The sequence below is a fragment of the Salvelinus alpinus genome, chromosome 4 (assembly GCF_045679555.1).
Source record: "Salvelinus alpinus chromosome 4, SLU_Salpinus.1, whole genome shotgun sequence".
NCBI lineage: Eukaryota > Metazoa > Chordata > Actinopteri > Salmoniformes > Salmonidae > Salvelinus > Salvelinus alpinus.
In genome coordinates, this window is record NC_092089.1 from 48,846,299 (window position 1) to 48,861,958 (window position 15,660).

The 15,660-nt window shown below is 42.4% G+C and overlaps 2 protein-coding genes across 3 annotated transcripts; both read right to left on the reverse strand.

Moving 5' to 3' along the window:
• Positions 1 to 2,724: 2,724 nt before the first annotated feature.
• Positions 2,725 to 9,373, reverse strand: vsig10l (V-set and immunoglobulin domain containing 10 like). 2 transcript variants are annotated; one of them, XM_071397745.1, is made up of 12 exons: positions 9,240 to 9,373; positions 7,533 to 7,862; positions 6,963 to 7,235; positions 6,286 to 6,552; positions 5,819 to 6,064; positions 5,427 to 5,705; positions 4,933 to 5,025; positions 4,125 to 4,349; positions 3,699 to 3,815; positions 3,558 to 3,598; positions 3,372 to 3,467; positions 2,725 to 3,094 (listed from the first exon to the last, which is right to left on the reverse strand). In XM_071397745.1, the coding sequence occupies exons 2-12, from the start codon at positions 7,738 to 7,740 to the stop codon at positions 3,020 to 3,022; spliced, it is 1,920 nt and encodes a 639-aa protein (XP_071253846.1). In that variant the 5' UTR covers positions 7,741 to 7,862; positions 9,240 to 9,373; the 3' UTR covers positions 2,725 to 3,019. The 2 variants fall into 2 exon arrangements, with proteins under 2 accessions (XP_071253846.1, XP_071253845.1); XM_071397744.1 differs by lacking the exon at positions 9,240 to 9,373 and adding an exon at positions 8,155 to 8,908.
• Positions 9,374 to 10,052: 679 nt separating this feature from the next.
• etfb (electron transfer flavoprotein subunit beta) lies at positions 10,053 to 14,293 on the reverse strand. The gene is made up of 7 exons (XM_071397760.1): positions 14,130 to 14,293; positions 12,792 to 12,950; positions 12,200 to 12,358; positions 12,026 to 12,088; positions 11,397 to 11,555; positions 11,090 to 11,306; positions 10,053 to 10,797 (listed from the first exon to the last, which is right to left on the reverse strand). Exons 1-6 carry the CDS (start codon positions 14,178 to 14,180, stop codon positions 11,136 to 11,138), a joined length of 762 nt encoding a protein of 253 aa, XP_071253861.1. The 5' UTR covers positions 14,181 to 14,293; the 3' UTR covers positions 10,053 to 10,797; positions 11,090 to 11,135.
• Positions 14,294 to 15,660: the final 1,367 nt, after the last annotated feature.

Below are 15,660 nucleotides of genomic sequence, written 5' to 3' on the forward strand. Positions count from 1 at the left end.
ACAACAGCTTGACAGGCGTCCAAACATTTCACCATGTTCATTGTTGAACTTAGGAAGCTCTTTTCAAAGAGCAGAAGATAGAAATGGATTTGAAAGTGGTTGTCAGAGATGACCATGTTTATATGTACCAGGGGCACAACTATAAGTAACCCTTAAAGACACTCAAACAGGCCCATCTTTAAAACCAGAACAGAGTGGTTATATGAACTGTAATAATCCCCCAAGTTATGAAACTTGTAAATTGGTGGAAAAAGGAATTTCTTAAAATATCAATTGTCATGGGTTGCTTAAAAAGTGTTGAAAAAAAACGGGATATTGTGTAACTGACTGAACGGCCCTTTTTCCCTCAGAACAGCCTCAATTCGTCGGGGCATGGACTCTCCGAGGTGTCGAATGCGTTCCACAGGGATGAAACTGGAAATAGGGATGAGTTGAAAGTAGTACAGAAGGAAATTAAAGGTCTGATCAGGAAAGGCAAACAAGAATACAAACTGAAGCTAGAACGCAAGCTGCAAGCGAATAACATTAAGGATGTCTGGGATGGTGTGAAGAAGATAACAGACTACAGCACCAGGGGACAACTACAGAGTGATGAGGGAAGGGACAGAGCCACAGAGTTTAACCAGTTTTTAACCAGATTTGATGAGAATGATTTTTCAGTAGAGCAACAGCAGATAGGGGGGGGTGCTGGATTCTGATCTGGGAAGCACTGAGCCCATGAGCATCTCGGAGGAACAAGAGGTGAAGCAGTTGAAAAGGATAAATCCCAGTAAGTCAGCAGGGTCTGATTGGGTTAAAGCCAGAGTACACAAGGTATGTGCTAATCAACTGGCGTTCAAACTGCAGTATATTTTCAACCTGTCCCTAATACTATCAGATATTCCTACTAAATGGAGAACAACCTGCATGGTACTCCATCTCAAAGAAATCAGGAGGCACTGCAATGAAATAATTTAGACCAGTGGCTTTGACATCACAAGTCATGGAAACCTCTGAGCTGTTTTTAATATCCTTAAAAAAGGTGACCGCTCCCGTACATATACATATCCGATCTGATACTGCCTGGTTCGGTCTTACAAACTGTCGTCAATTGGTCAGGTAGTTCACAATCCATTTGATTGTATGTGGATTTACGTGAATGTCCTTTAGCTTTTGGGCCAGCAGGTGGGGTTGTATGGTATTCAAAGCACTGGAGAAGTGGAAGAACATTGTTCTCACCACACAGCCGGGCTTCTCCAGGTGCTCATATACTCTGTGGAGGAGACCGAGCAGAGCATCTTCAAAACCAGTTTTTTGGGCGGTGGTCAAATTGCAAAGGTTCCAGATAGGCTGTCGCCTCAACTCATGTTTACTCTTTACACAAATGACTTCACACACAACGAACTGAGCCACTTACAGAAATTCTCTGATGACTTTGCTATAGCAAACTGTGTCATGTGGGGGAGACGATGCTCATCATAGGGATATAACTGAGTCCTTTGTGAAATGGTGTGAGGCCAATTACTTGGACTTGAATGCACTGAAGACCAAGGAGCCAATGGTAGATTTTAGGAAAAAGAAAGATGTTTTTAATCCCATTTCTATTAATTGTGAAGAGATTGGCCCTGTTGACTCTTATAAGTACTTGGGTGTAATAGTGGACAACAAACTGAACTGGAAGGAGATTCCTCAGTGTCTACTAAAAAGCCCTAAGGAAGCTTATATCTTTTAATGTATGTGACAAAATGCTTCATATGTTCTATAGCAGTGTTGTGGCGAGTGTAGTGACCCATCCCATTGTTTGCTGAAAAGGGAATTTAGCTAAGGAAGACTTAAACAATCTTGACAAAATAAGTAACAAAGCCAGTGCTACAATTGGCTGCAGCCTGGAATCAATGCAAGACATGTCCTTAAAAAGGCTGCAAGTAAAAACACATGATCATGAACAATGACACACACCCACTCCACAGCACTCTATTGCTACACAGGAGCAGCTTCAGTAGCAGGTTCATCCTGCCCAGATGTTCCAGAGGTTAAGACGGTCATGAGGCTTTCTAATGAGTGTAATGGAATAACTTTTTTATGCTGTCTTTCTATCGGAAAATGTTGTTGCCGGTTTTCCCAGAGTAGGATAGAAAACAGAATTTGAATCAGACTATTCTTTTAGGGATACTATCGTTGGTTCATGTGCCTTTGTCTTAATGTGTTTCTATTTTTGATCATGTGTTGGTCATGGTTGCAGGTTCTGTCATTGATGATGCATGCATGCTGTGATATAACAATTCCCCAAGTTGAGATTAATAAAGTAACTCTACTCATGCTGGCTCATGTTGACTCCAATGCTTCCCACAGTTGTGTCAAGTCTGCTGGATGTCCTTTAGGTGGTGGACCATTCTTGAAACACATGGGGCACTGTTGAGTTAAAACCCTAGCAGCGTTGCAGTTCTTGATACAAACCAGTGTGCCTGTCTCCTACTACCATACCCCGTTCAAAGGCACTTAAAGCTTTTGTTTTGCCATTCACCCTTTGAATGGCACACAGACACAATCCTTGTCTCAAGGCTTAAAAATCCTTCTTTAAACCAGTCTCCTCTCCTTCATCTACACTGATTTAAGTGGATTAAACAAGTGTTATCAATAAAGGATCATAGCTTTCACCTGGATTGACCTGGTCAGTCTATGTCATGGAAAGAGCAGGTGTTCATTATGTTTTGTACACTCGGTGTATCTATACAATAGACACTGTCATTTTTATAAGATTTATTGAAAATAAATATCAGTACAAAGTTTGCTGATCGCAGAGATTGGCGTTCAGATAGACATGTATATTCAATTTGGTTGAAGCAGAAACACAATTTTGATTAAGAAACACCATAGTCAGTTCTGCAGTTACAGAGAGCAACATATCCCCATATTAAATCAACCTCACATACATAAGAGCTTTTCACATTAGTGATAAAATAATATTAAGAATATAAAATATGAAAACATTTATGACAAAATATTGCACATCCCAGTGAAAATAACAGTTTTATTCCGTTTACACAATTGTGGCAGTTCTCACAGGGGGAGGAGCGACAAACGTGGGGAGAGGGATTGACCGCTCAGCCGGAGCCTGGAAAAGATATCAGATACAACGCATGGCTGGTAAATCATTTCTGAATAGAAAATCACTCTCCTACATTTCTATATAACAGTTCTAACCCAGTAGCAATTCCACAGGGCCCATATTCACAAAGCGTCTCAGAGTAGAAGTCTTATTCATTATGGTTTAAAAGGCAAAACTGATCCTGGATCAGCACTCCTACTCATCTATGTTTTGTGAATACGTGCCCCGATGTGTACTTCAGGTATTTTGTAAGTGTATGTCATGACAAGGCGGGGTGAATTACCGCCTGTGATGTTATTTTGTTGTAATCAGGCAGTGGTTCGAGTCCTCCAGTCAGCAGGTGGTTGGGAGTGTTTACGTCTGGTTGGGTTGATGCCACCTGCATGGGGCGGGGAGGGGAAGAGTTCTACAGTACTGGTAGGAACATGACATTTGTGCAATAACAAATTTTCCCAGTTACTGACATTACCTTCTCTACTGCTCTGGGCACAGGATATCTGTTCTGTTGACCTATGAAACGGAAACACAATTTTAGAGTGAGAACCACTTGATTCCGGATGTGATAATAAAAAAGGAAGGAAGATCAGGGGATTGAGAGTTGTGCTCCTACGTTTCTTCCTGCAGCAGTAGACACAGAGGTATATGAGGCCGATGAGGAGGAGGAGGAAGAGGAGGCCACAGGGAATCCCGACAGCGAGGCCTATAATCTGTGGTGTGCTCAGACCACCTGTCATACCAGCACAGACACAGTACAATCTGTTAGAGCAGCACTCACAGAGCCTACTCTCCACTGATGCGTCAAAGGCGACATGGAAGCATAATGTTTACTATAAGTTTAACTTTACCAGTATCATGTAGAAGTCTACTTTTATATTAACATCCAGCTCATTCCCCAGTCTCTTGCAACAATACATCTTACAAAGAAATGAATTCATTGCTTCACATGGAACAACGCCAAGCCTACTAGTAAGTGGCAATCAGATTAGCACCCTCCAAACAATCTGAATAGGAATATTATCCAAGTCAGTTCAAATACCGGGTCCAATTCTCTGCACCGCTGATGGTTCCCCCTGAGTTCTGCCAGCAAAGGGGATGACCCGGAAGTAGTATGTGGATTTGGGATCCAGAACAGAGATATCAGTGCTCCGGAAGGAACCGGACCTCTGCTGAATGCTCCGGAATCCCTCTGTGGCTCTTTTCCTTCGGTTGCCATTTTTAGTGACAGTCAGGAGGTCTGGTCCGCTCATCTGGATGTCAAAGCCTTCAAAGCAACGGAGGGACAGAAACCAGTGTTGAGCAGTACTTAAAGGGATGTTCCATATAATTTTACATTAACTACAGCCAAGATACATGTAAAACCAGGTCAAATGTCAAATTGTATCCCGAAGCTGTCACTACAGAGTAGTATTATACAAGGTTCTCAGCCAACTGCTTGAAGACAGACTTATAGACCCAAAACGACATAAAAGGAAAATGGCAACAAGAAAGCAGGCTCATTTTAAAAAATTGGTTAAGGCCTATTAGGCTACAATATCAGTTTCTCATACCAAAGCATTGTGCACTCTAGAACAAAGCTGGATAGTCCAGATGGTCTCAGAATTAAGCAATATTTACAGTACACCCCCATCTACTGTTTGGATTTGCATCTTTCCCCAGCAGCAGTATTGGTGAGGTCTAGCAGTTCAGCAGTGAGATCAAAACAATTTTAACAAAAGGTTGGAAATTGGGGAGGTTCCCATGTTGTCAAATAACAATGCCTAAATTGTGGAAAACACTATTCTTAGGTTCTGACAATATTGTTTTTACAGGAACATTTGTGAGAATAGGTACGTCGGCAGCTTTACCTGTAATCACAGAGGTGGGAGGGACCTCCCAGGTCATTGTGATGATGGTTCCATTTTTATTAGGGAAAAGACTGGAATCTGAGATGGTGGGGCCTGGAGAGGGGTGGAGAGGAATACTATGGAGCTTTGTGTAAAAATAAAAAAAAGCATGTTTTTCTTTACACAGTCTAAGACCCCATTGTGCTGCTTCAGTCTAGTAACTCTAGTGCTCTAGAACTTTCAGGTAACATCTGATTCTCCAGTAATTTTAATACAGCACAACTACTTCCCAGTGCTCAGCACAGAGATCACATGATGCATGTTTAACCACATTCTGTAACTACTGTATAGCGTAAAACACTACTATAACAGTGGATCAAAATCTTACATAAAGTCTTTCAAATTTCACAGTGACCCACCAAGTAAACAAAACCATGTATTTCGCTCTAACTCTATCCATGACCCAAGAGAAACAGGCCGCTAACCACCACATGAGAAACTGGTCGATGACATACCCAGTAACTGAGTCTTTTTTCCATTGTTGCCCAGTGGGTTGCTACAGTTACAGGTGTAAGTGTAGAGCTGAGCGGTGCTGGTGTTAAAATCATGGATGCTGAGATGCGCAGTGTCCACGCTGATCTGGTACTGCAACCCATTGGCTAAGAGCTCGGTACCTTTGGACCATGTGACCGTAGCCTTGGGCGTGGCCTGGCTGTTGCAGTGGATGGTGACCACTATTTTACCCTCTCGGTCCACTGTGGTCAAGACCATCGGTAAAAACTTTGCAGGACCAGCTAAGGAGTAATGAGACCACTAGTTATCCTGTGTGATCCTCAAACATTGTTTGTTGTGCAGACCTGCAAAATGCCTGGACCTTACATAGTCTAGTATGGAATAAGTAACTCACTGGCAGTAATATTGCACTGTGTCTGATGGAGGGGGTGATTGGCCCTACAGAGGACCATTTTCCCATTGAGGTCCTGAGAGGCAGGCATGGTCAGGTTGAAGTCTCCAGCACCGCTGGTGGCGTTAGTCAAGGCAGGAAAGGACAGCAGGGCTTCTGGGGTGCCTCCTGGCCACCGGCAGTGGAACTGCAGGTCGACATTTCCGTTCACTGCATTGACCGAGCACACTGGGCTGGCTGTCGGGCTCTCTGTGATGGTAGGAAGACAAGGGGCGGCGGGGTAATTAGAACACTTGCACGGCTAAATAAATGCAAAAAGCTTATTGGTTTGGTGCACACACACAGGTTGTGTAGCACAGGCACAATGATCCATCCAGATGTTTCAAGACCCCTTACGCTAAGATCAGTGACATCAAACAACACAAAACATGTGTACCGTATTACCCCCTCAACAGACGCTAATACTCTACCATAAACGTTGACCGTCAAGTTCTTCTTGCGCTGCGCTCCAGTGTTCACATTGACCAGCACACAGGTGTATATGCCCCCCTGGCTAGTTTGGACATTGGTCAGATTGAGACTTCCGCCCTGGGAAACGGGCAGGGTCTGACCCCCAAACATCCAGGAGGCGGAGGGTTGGGGAACCCCCTCGGCCTGACAGGAGAGAGAGAGGGAATCTCCGGAAACAAAGAAGGCCTGGGACGGACTGGCTCCAAGCACGGGCTCGTCTGGTCCATCTACGGGAGACGACAGGTAGTGGAAAGGGAAGTCAGGTGACCATTTAAGGGCATATCGGTGTCATCAAATGGCTGGTTAAAGTGGATGTCATTTGTGGTAGCATTTTTTGTTCAGTGTAGAGTAGAAGAGTAAGAAAGTGAGGAGGACTATTGCCATTTCCACATGCGAGTTCCATATAGAGGAGTTGAAGGAAATAAAGACGTGCAGTGGCAATGTGGATTTGTGAGACAGGGAAACATGTTGTTGCTTTCAGTAAAGGATTAAGTTAAAGGATTCAACTACAAATCTAGAGACATGCAAGTAATTACAAGACAGAAAATTGTGCTGTTAACTAATAAAGTAGAATAAAAAGTCATGTTCAGACTAATGCTTCGGACAAATAAGGCGAGATTCAAATACTCCTTCTTACAGAGAACAGTTATTTTCCTCTGAAATGTGACAGTGCTGAAAGGGTTGGTCAGGACCAAGGTGTATGGTCCTGTGTCGTTCCGGTTGGGCTGATGGATGACCAGGCTCTTCTGGCCCACTGTGTAGTGAGAGTTGTTCTGGATCTCCACACTGTTAAAGTACCACCTCCACTGGTCGGCCTCACCCTGCAGTGTGCTGTACTGCAAAGTTAACTTTTCGGCTCCTTCTTTGGCATCGGCAGGCTCTGTGTTCACAGACACGTTCTGGATGTAGTCTGAAAGCAGAAAGGAGAGAAACGGTTGGGGTAAAGGACACAGATGGATGGACAAACCATATTGCTTCTCCATGGTGAGGAGGACAATGCAGCTGCATAATTCCTTGAACGGGTAAAAGAAACTTACACGTGATCCTAACATGACTAAACTCTACATGAAGTCTAATATACAACTAAAATGTGTAATATTCAACTAAAAGGTGTGCTCAAAGGAGAATTTCTATTGAAACTGCTTTTTAGTAAAGGAATGTGATTAATCTGGGTCTGGGAAACTGGCACCAAATGCCCAATACTCACCATAGACCTTCAGCACAAATGTGGCTGAGACAGTTTTTAATCCAGACTTGACTATCTCCACAGTGTAGGTGTTACTGTAGACAAATGACACATTTCGGAAGGTGAGGGACCCATCGGTCTCAATCTTCAGCACATCACGGTGAATGATGGCTATGTCTGGTGCAACACTGGAGCCAAGGGTCCAGGTAACCACAGGTAAACTCCCCATCTTCCATGTGACCACAGGGTCAGGTGCACCACTGATGGTCACTAACAGAGTCACATTGCTGCCAACAGTGGCGTTGACAAGTGAGGGTCCCAGGGGAGAGATGGTCAAATCACAGTTTACACCTGTAGTTGATCATGACGAAGCAAAGAATGAATGGAAATGTAAACATTAATACAAAGTTGATTAAGGGTCACAAATTGTAACTAAATCCTACACAGAAATAGGATCTCAATCATCTCGTGATACATTCTATATGGTCACAATTTATTGGGTAGTTAATTAGGTGAATCAATAATTTGTTTATTGTATAATGTATAGGTTTACAATATGGTGTAGGCCTATTGAAAGCAGGCTCGTTTTGTTTATATGGCACGTGACATACAAAATTAAACAGCATGATAAATTGAAACTTACCTCCAATCACAAATATCAATAGAGTTAACTTAAAAATGTGCCAATTGTGGACACCAAACTGGTGCGAGGACATATTTAACCTCAAAGAGAAATCCACGAAACTGAAACCATAAATTGCCCACAGCTTTCACATAAAAATCTTCCACATTTAAGCTTTTTAAGATACCTCAAAAAAAATCTGGGTAGAGTCCTTGTGAAAGTTCGATGGACAACTGATGTAATACAATCGCTCCTGCGTTGTGTCCTCTATTGCACTCAACCTTGCTTTACTGTCGAGCTGTCCGGGCTATCTGTCATCAAGATTCGAGAGCAATTCACCTGTGTCGATGTCAAAGCCTTGATTGGTAAACGTGGGCTTTACTTTTACAGGCAAACTTTCAATAAACAATGCAAAAGTGACTGCTTGTTGAGCTTTGAGGTGTGACAGTAATTTACTATATCAATATCTACAGGTAAACTAGTCTAGATTGGCATATTCAACCAAACAGTACCGTGAGAAAGAAGAGGAATATGATTTATTGCGCAGTCACCTAGACGTTGACACAAAATAAAAAGGTGTAGGCTGGTGATTTACCAGTGTTTCAGGTCTATTGTAACAGAATGATCTGATTAATGAAAGGTAACCGGTTGGACTGCATTCTTTCCATCACCTATTGCACTTGTCCTCTGGGAGAAACCAAATATCTCCCCGCCTTAACAACCGGAGTTGTTGTTCACAAAGCAACACAGCTGGGCTGCCTAGCTCTCGCCTATCCTTTCTTTGGATTGGTGGACATCTCAATATTGTAATCTCTTTTGAATATTCGAGGAGGGTTGTTGACGTCAACCGCCTGTATTTAATGTGGACGTTATGCTACTAGCTTCATGCCATGAATAGCCAGCCATTGAGACAACTCCGATTTAAAGTGTTTTTTTTCTTCTCAAAGTTGCCGGGATGTCACGTTTCCTACTTATCGGTACACTCGTAATAATTTAAGATTTAGTCATTTCTATTTGATCAAATAAACCTAACGTAGCAAATAAGCCATAATGTTTTTGTTTTTGACCAAATTCGACACTCATTAACCTCAACACAAAAACGCCACCTGCTGGAGGGAGAAAGATTTCCCGCCGAGTTTGGACTCTTCCTCTCTGGAGAAACAACCTTGGTGTCTGGTCCCAATGAATGCGGAGTGGGACACGCACACACAGCTATTACAGTTATTGGTTACCACTGAAATAATTTAGTTCCATTGAGGGAGTTCTATTAACCTGAGCTGCAGTGTACCCGTTAATGGCCCGTGACTTGAACGGGCAAAAGCAGAGGGAGGAGCACCCTTCTCAAATCGAACAGTAATCTGTGCCACATTGTCAGGTTGTCAACAAGGCAGCACAGTGCATCATCTAGAAACATACATCTCTTTTCCATAAAATATGTTATGTTGGAATTTTCAAACAAGTTGTTTCATTGAGAATGCATTTTTTATCAAAAGCAATCACTTTTGCATATAAAAACAAAATCCTACTCATTACTCCCATGTGCCACTAGCCTAGGCTGCACAACTTTTGTCTTGAGCAGACTTCATCGTGGCTTTGAACAGCCCTCTGGCTCACGCCCGGGAGGCAGACCGGTTCCAAAAGAAATGCAATCACTTTTCACCTGGTGCAAACTCCTCCCACTGGCTAAGCTGGGACAGATAAGCGAATCCTCTCATTATAAAATTACTTTTGCTACACAGTTAGGAACCATTTAAGAGAGTACCATCTTTCTCAGGGATTTAGGGGGTTCGGAACATGCCCTCTAATGACTGGATGTTTGTTGCCAAGTACTAGCTACTCAAGAGACTATCTTAAAACCAAAACAATGATGTGGAAAGACAGAATACAACAACATAGAATGACAGTGAAAACAGCAGATGTAGATATGAAAAAGATACCTTTATTGTTATGGTAGGATGCTGTACAATCTAAACAGAAGAGGCGCTTATGGTAAAAAGTCAACTTTGTGTGTGTTTTTTAAAATAATTTTCCCACATCTACTGAGAGACACTGTCCAACCGGAGCTGCCACCCAACTCAGAAATAATTATATTTATATAAACTTTATACAAACCAAGTCAGTAGACATATAACAAACCCTGAATACACATTCAGCTCTGCAACGTTGGGTTCTTATTTACACATAGCATCAAACTCAAACTGCATAGCCCAGATGTGTCAACGTAGGGTTTCGTGATAGGATTTTCATAGGTCCATGTTACAGATGAAAATGTTATTGTGACACTCTTGAATGTACAGTGCAACACATACAGAAACATGGGTGAAAGAAAGTTACTGACATATTACTGGCTTGGAAGTTGTGCATTTAGTCTAGGTCCTCCATACCTAGTTACCTATACTCACAGAGAAGATACATTAATTACAATACAGATGTACCATGTGAATTAAATTGCACAATAACAACAGACCCTCTTCTTCTTCACCCTCTGGGCTGTGTGGGTTCCTATAGGACAGTGTTTCTCAGTATCCCTTTATTCCAGGTCAGTAGGCTACTATCATGGAAGTCAGAGTTAAACACAGAGGGCCGGGTGGCGATGGGTTCTGCATTATGCAACCAGTCCTCCACGTTTGCTAAATTACTTTGTTCCATCTCTCAAACAGAGACCTGCAAAATGGAAGGGGAAAATTACATATTACAGCCAAATAGAGACAGAAACACTGAGCTTGGTCAAGTACAGCACACTATGGCAAAGGTCTGCGTTTACAGTTGAGGCAATTTGGTGGAAGAAGCAGATGATTGTACAATCTTCACTATTCCTCAAAAATAAAAATTTCTCTCACCATTCACAAGGGTAAGTTGTTACATGAACATGAAATTCATCAGTGCTCTGACATTTTCTAATGTGTTACAAATATTATCTCAAACAGTCATACTGTTTTTAGGTATTGAGACTCACCCCTCTGTGTGTCCACTGCACTCCCCCTTTGGCTCCCACAGGGCCTCTAGATTGTTCCGTTAGCCTTGAGTTTGGCGACTAGGTCATCCACCGTCTCCACCTTCACTCCGGCCAGTCTCGTTGGGGGCTCGTCCACCCTCAACACCTCCAATCGCGACACCATGTCCACCCCCAGGTCTGCTGGTTTCATGTTGGCTATCTTCTTCTTCTTGGCTTTCTGGTAGGTGGAGGGAGAAGTAGATGAGAAATTAAAGTGCTATGTGTGTGTGTGTACACTTTGTGAGGAAATATACATTGTGTGTATTACCATGATGTTGGGCAGGGTGGCGTATCTGGGGGTGTTGAGTCGAAGGTCTGCTGTGAGGACGGCTGGCATGCTGATTTTGATGGTCTCTAGACCACCATCGATTTCCCTCACCACCTTCACCTTTTCCCCATCGATGGTCACCTCAGAGGCAAATGTGCCCTGCAAGAATGGGAGGTACTACATTTAGTAGATGTCATAATCCACATTGAGATGAAATATTATCTGAAATTATCAAATTAATTTACAACTAAAACATAGCCTTCTTTCCTATGTTACCTGACAACTGTAACCCCGTTGTAGGCCACGAGGCAATCCAAGTGTGACATCTGGTGGTTTAACCATGTAAATACACCCTAATTTTGCCCTTCATTTGGCCTTTGGTCTACTTTTCAGTGCAGACTGTGTTGACTGTAGTGACATAATCTAAGGCCTGATAGTTCAGCTGGTCTCTTCACCTGACATTACGTCAATATGCTAATGCTTATAAAGACCATGAGAAAAGGTCCTGGTCTGGACTACAATGGTATCCAAGTCAGCACTTAACAGTAAACAAGGCCTCTATGCTCTGAGATCAGTTTAGTGATTCCTGCTGAGAAAAAAGATTACAACAAGAAGAAACCACTACTGACCTGAGGCCAGTCTAACAAGGCTGCCGTCATCTGACCTGTCTGGTTACAGTCATCGTCAATGGCCTGTCAAAAAATACCAACACAATCAGTGAGCATTACATGAGATCATGAGGTTCGATTTCAAAGTCAACTGGCATTGGTGTGGCAGTAGCGCAATCTATTGCATCGGATGACCTGTTTGCCCAGGATGACGAGTGAGGCCTCCTCCTTCTTGGCTAGGGCAGCAAAGATCTTGGAGATCTGCAGGGGTCCCATGGCCTCATAGTCTTTTCCTGAGACCTCCACGTGGATGCCGCGGTCACACCCCATGGCCAGTGCAGTACGGATGGTCTCCTACACACACACACACACAAACACACACACACACACAATACAAACGCTTGAGCGGTAGGGTTCTCAAAATTATAAAAGAACACCATCTGAGAACAATGACAGAATAATACAATCATTAGCACAGTCAAGTTGGAGGTGACCATCTGAAGAATCCTTCTTACAATAGAATGAAAACATACTCATGACCGCTATCCTAATGAAGAAACAAGATCCAAAGCTTCCCTCCAAATGTTAGCTATTGAAGGCCTGTTAAGGAGGATGCAGCCTAATGATACAGAACATTCGGATAGAAATGAAGCCTAAAACTACAGGATGTTAAGATATTAATTGAGTAGAACAGATATGTATAATGTCATGTAGAAGGAAAATGTTCTGCATCGTTGAATACACCCGACTCCAAAATGGTGTCGCCAGAGCATTCCGTCACTCTTACCGTTACTTGCGTGGGCCCACAGCTGACGGCCACCACCTCTTTGATGAACTTCTTCTCCTTGAGTTTGACGGCCTCCTCCACAGCGATCTCACAGAAGGGGTTCATGGAGTGCTTGACGCCATCTGTCACCACCCCGCTGTGGTCGGGCTTCACGCGGATCTAGGGGAGAGCGCAGGGTTGTCTTCATTAGGCACCAAACAGAAAAAAAACGACCTGAAAATGGGTGGGACTACCTGAACTCCAATAAGAAATGCTAATTCAGTTTCAAAGAACTTTGCCCTACTGAACATAAGTGACTACTGGATAGTCACTCAGAAGGGTCAGAGAGAGACAGACAAAGACAGAGGCTGGAGACATGAAGTCAATGTGCCGGAGTTAAGTGTGGGGACACTGTGCAGTCTGGGCACTTGGAAATAGTTGCTGTGGGCCCAATGTAGGTGTGCTCTCAGAGCTTTCCAATTGAATATGTGAGGCAGTCAACCCAATTCTGGAACACTTTTGAAAGCCTGCCACTAACCCAATAGTATTGAACAGCCATGGTAAATAAACCTTTTAAAAGGCCAAAATTCTGTCTTAAGTCCATCCCATATACATTAGTCACCTCATAAATATATGACTGGCCCAGACTGTGTCTCGCTCACACACACACCGCCCTCATGCCTCCCTGTCTGATAAGAGTTGAGGCAGCATTTGGGACGGGGGAGGGTACAAACATAGCTTAACCGAGTGCATCGAGAGACAGCTACAGGGATCTAGTTGGGTGCAGCTGAAGCAGGAGTGCTCAGACTAGTATGAAATAACTGGTAATAGATATGGTGTTAGGCTTCCTTTACAAAAAAATATTACCTTGGAACTATCTGATTGGAGTGACTTGGATAGTGATAGCCTACTATCTAACTGTCCTGATGCTGTGACACCTAGTTGATTTTATGTTTTTAAATCCCTCTGATGAAGCCTGAATGATGATTATACATGTAGCTTAATATTTGCAATACATTGTCACAACACAGTGACAATGTATTGTTAGCTAGCTTTCTTTTTTAATGTTGACAGTCGTTTATCGTTTTACCAATTCTAGAAGTAACGTTAGCACGCTAGACAAATTAAACGTAACTGTTACCTAGACAACCCTGTAATGACCTTGGTATTTTCCTTGCAGTTATGGTTGTTAAGTTAGTTGACATTCAAACAATGAATGCTAGCTTGCTAAACTAACCCTTCATCCATCTACCCACCTTACGTTAGCTAGCTACCATAGCCATAGGAAGTATCGAATGGAAATTCTGCACGTGAAATGTTGAATTGCTTTAAAATAGAAGACAGTGGGGAAGTAGCTACCTTGACAGCATAGTCAATTACACGTTTAACTCCAACAAGAACCCGCGACATTGTTAGCGATTCTTCGGTTCAGCAAATGTACAGTAGCTAGCTACCCAGTCACCACAACGAACCTGCAACCAAGAGACTAGTGTTCTGCTAGCAGCACAAATGATAACGTCACTTCTGTATGGTAATGATGAAACCGTTCAAATAAATGGATAACTCATTCAAAAGACATTGAATTGTAATCAATAGCCACCTCCATTGTGACAACAAGAAAATGCAATGAGTAATTTATGAAAACAAATCCCAAATATGTTTTTAAATTATTTATTTTTATACCAATAATGAAAAAAGACAACATGACACTGGGGGCTATTGCAAGACACCGTAATAGACTGTACATGGGTTACATATTGGCTCATAGAGATAACTTTTCTACCTGTTTCAGCTAAAGTGGGGTTGGAAATATTCAGTAGGGTCTCTACTAACCAAATATTATGGTTCGTTTTGGAGTGGGACAGTGTTGTACATACCCAGCAGGACTTCGTTCTCAGTCAGCAGCAGTCCCCCTCCAAAACTACACATATTTGGTTGGTAGAGACCCTACTGAATATTTCCCACCCCCACTTTAGCTTAGACAGGTAGAAAGGTTCTCTCTATACAAGCCAATAAGTATCCCATCTACCGTGCAGTGAAAGGAGTGGGTGGAGTAAGGAGTCACCAGTACTCTGTATTAAACCAGTTGCCCAGCACAAGACCAATTAAAGTTTTGCAGACTCTATTGAGTATTTCCAATAACATATATTTGTATTTTATTAAAGGTGTATTTCTTTAAATATAGCCTACACAATAAGTTTCAACATACTGGGATAAATAATTTAATATTGCAAATAAAATACGTCAAATTAGCAATACATTTTTTCAGAGTGGGTTGCAATGCTGTGAAAAACCGTTGTACTATACTTGTGATTTAAAAAAAATGAAGTTTGCGTGTCTCTGCAGGGGGACTGTTATTTTGAAAAAGAAAACCGCGATCATACTGCCAGCATAATATCCTCCTGCTAGGAGAACGGTAACGCAGGAAAGGTCAGAAAGATTTTAGAGCGATTCCGTTGAAAAGAAGGCGGGTCTAAACGGGACCGCCCATTGTTGGAACCAATTAAAATTATGTGAAATTGAAGACTGTCAGCAAAAGTGACCTGTAACCAATCACAGAGAACAAGCTGGTGCTCCTACTATTTCAGTCGGACACAAAGCCCAGGAAATGTGTTCCACTAGGGTAAAGGTCATGGTGTAATTAAAGGAATAGAACAGGTATTCGGTGCAAATACAACAAGCCCTTAACCAACAATGCAGATTTTTTTTTAAAGTAAGTAAGATTATATTTGCCAAAAAATTTAAAATAAACGAAAGTTAGAAAAAAAGCAACACAATAAAATAACAATAACGAGGCTATATACTGTGGGTAACGGTACCGTGTCAATGTGCAGGGGTACAAGTTAGTTGAGGTAACTGAGGTAATATGCTACGCTACAGGACTGTTTTG

Coding starts and splice junctions, on each gene's coding strand:
- vsig10l (XM_071397744.1), bottom strand. CDS start 8,227: ATGTCCTCGCACCAGTTTGGTGTCCACAATTGGCACATTTTTAAGTTA. Junction 7,863..8,154: donor ATTGATATTTGTGATTGGAG/GTAAGTTTCAAT, acceptor GATCAACTACAG/GTGTAAACTGTGATTTGACC. Junction 3,468..3,557: donor TGCCCAGAGCAGTAGAGAAG/GTAATGTCAGTA, acceptor CGCCCCATGCAG/GTGGCATCAACCCAACCAGA.
- etfb (XM_071397760.1), bottom strand. CDS start 14,180: ATGTCGCGGGTTCTTGTTGGAGTTAAACGTGTAATTGACTATGCTGTC. Junction 12,359..12,791: donor GTGGGCCCACGCAAGTAACG/GTAAGAGTGACG, acceptor GTGTGTGTGTAG/GAGACCATCCGTACTGCACT. Junction 12,089..12,199: donor TCGTCATCCTGGGCAAACAG/GTCATCCGATGC, acceptor ATTTTTTGACAG/GCCATTGACGATGACTGTAA.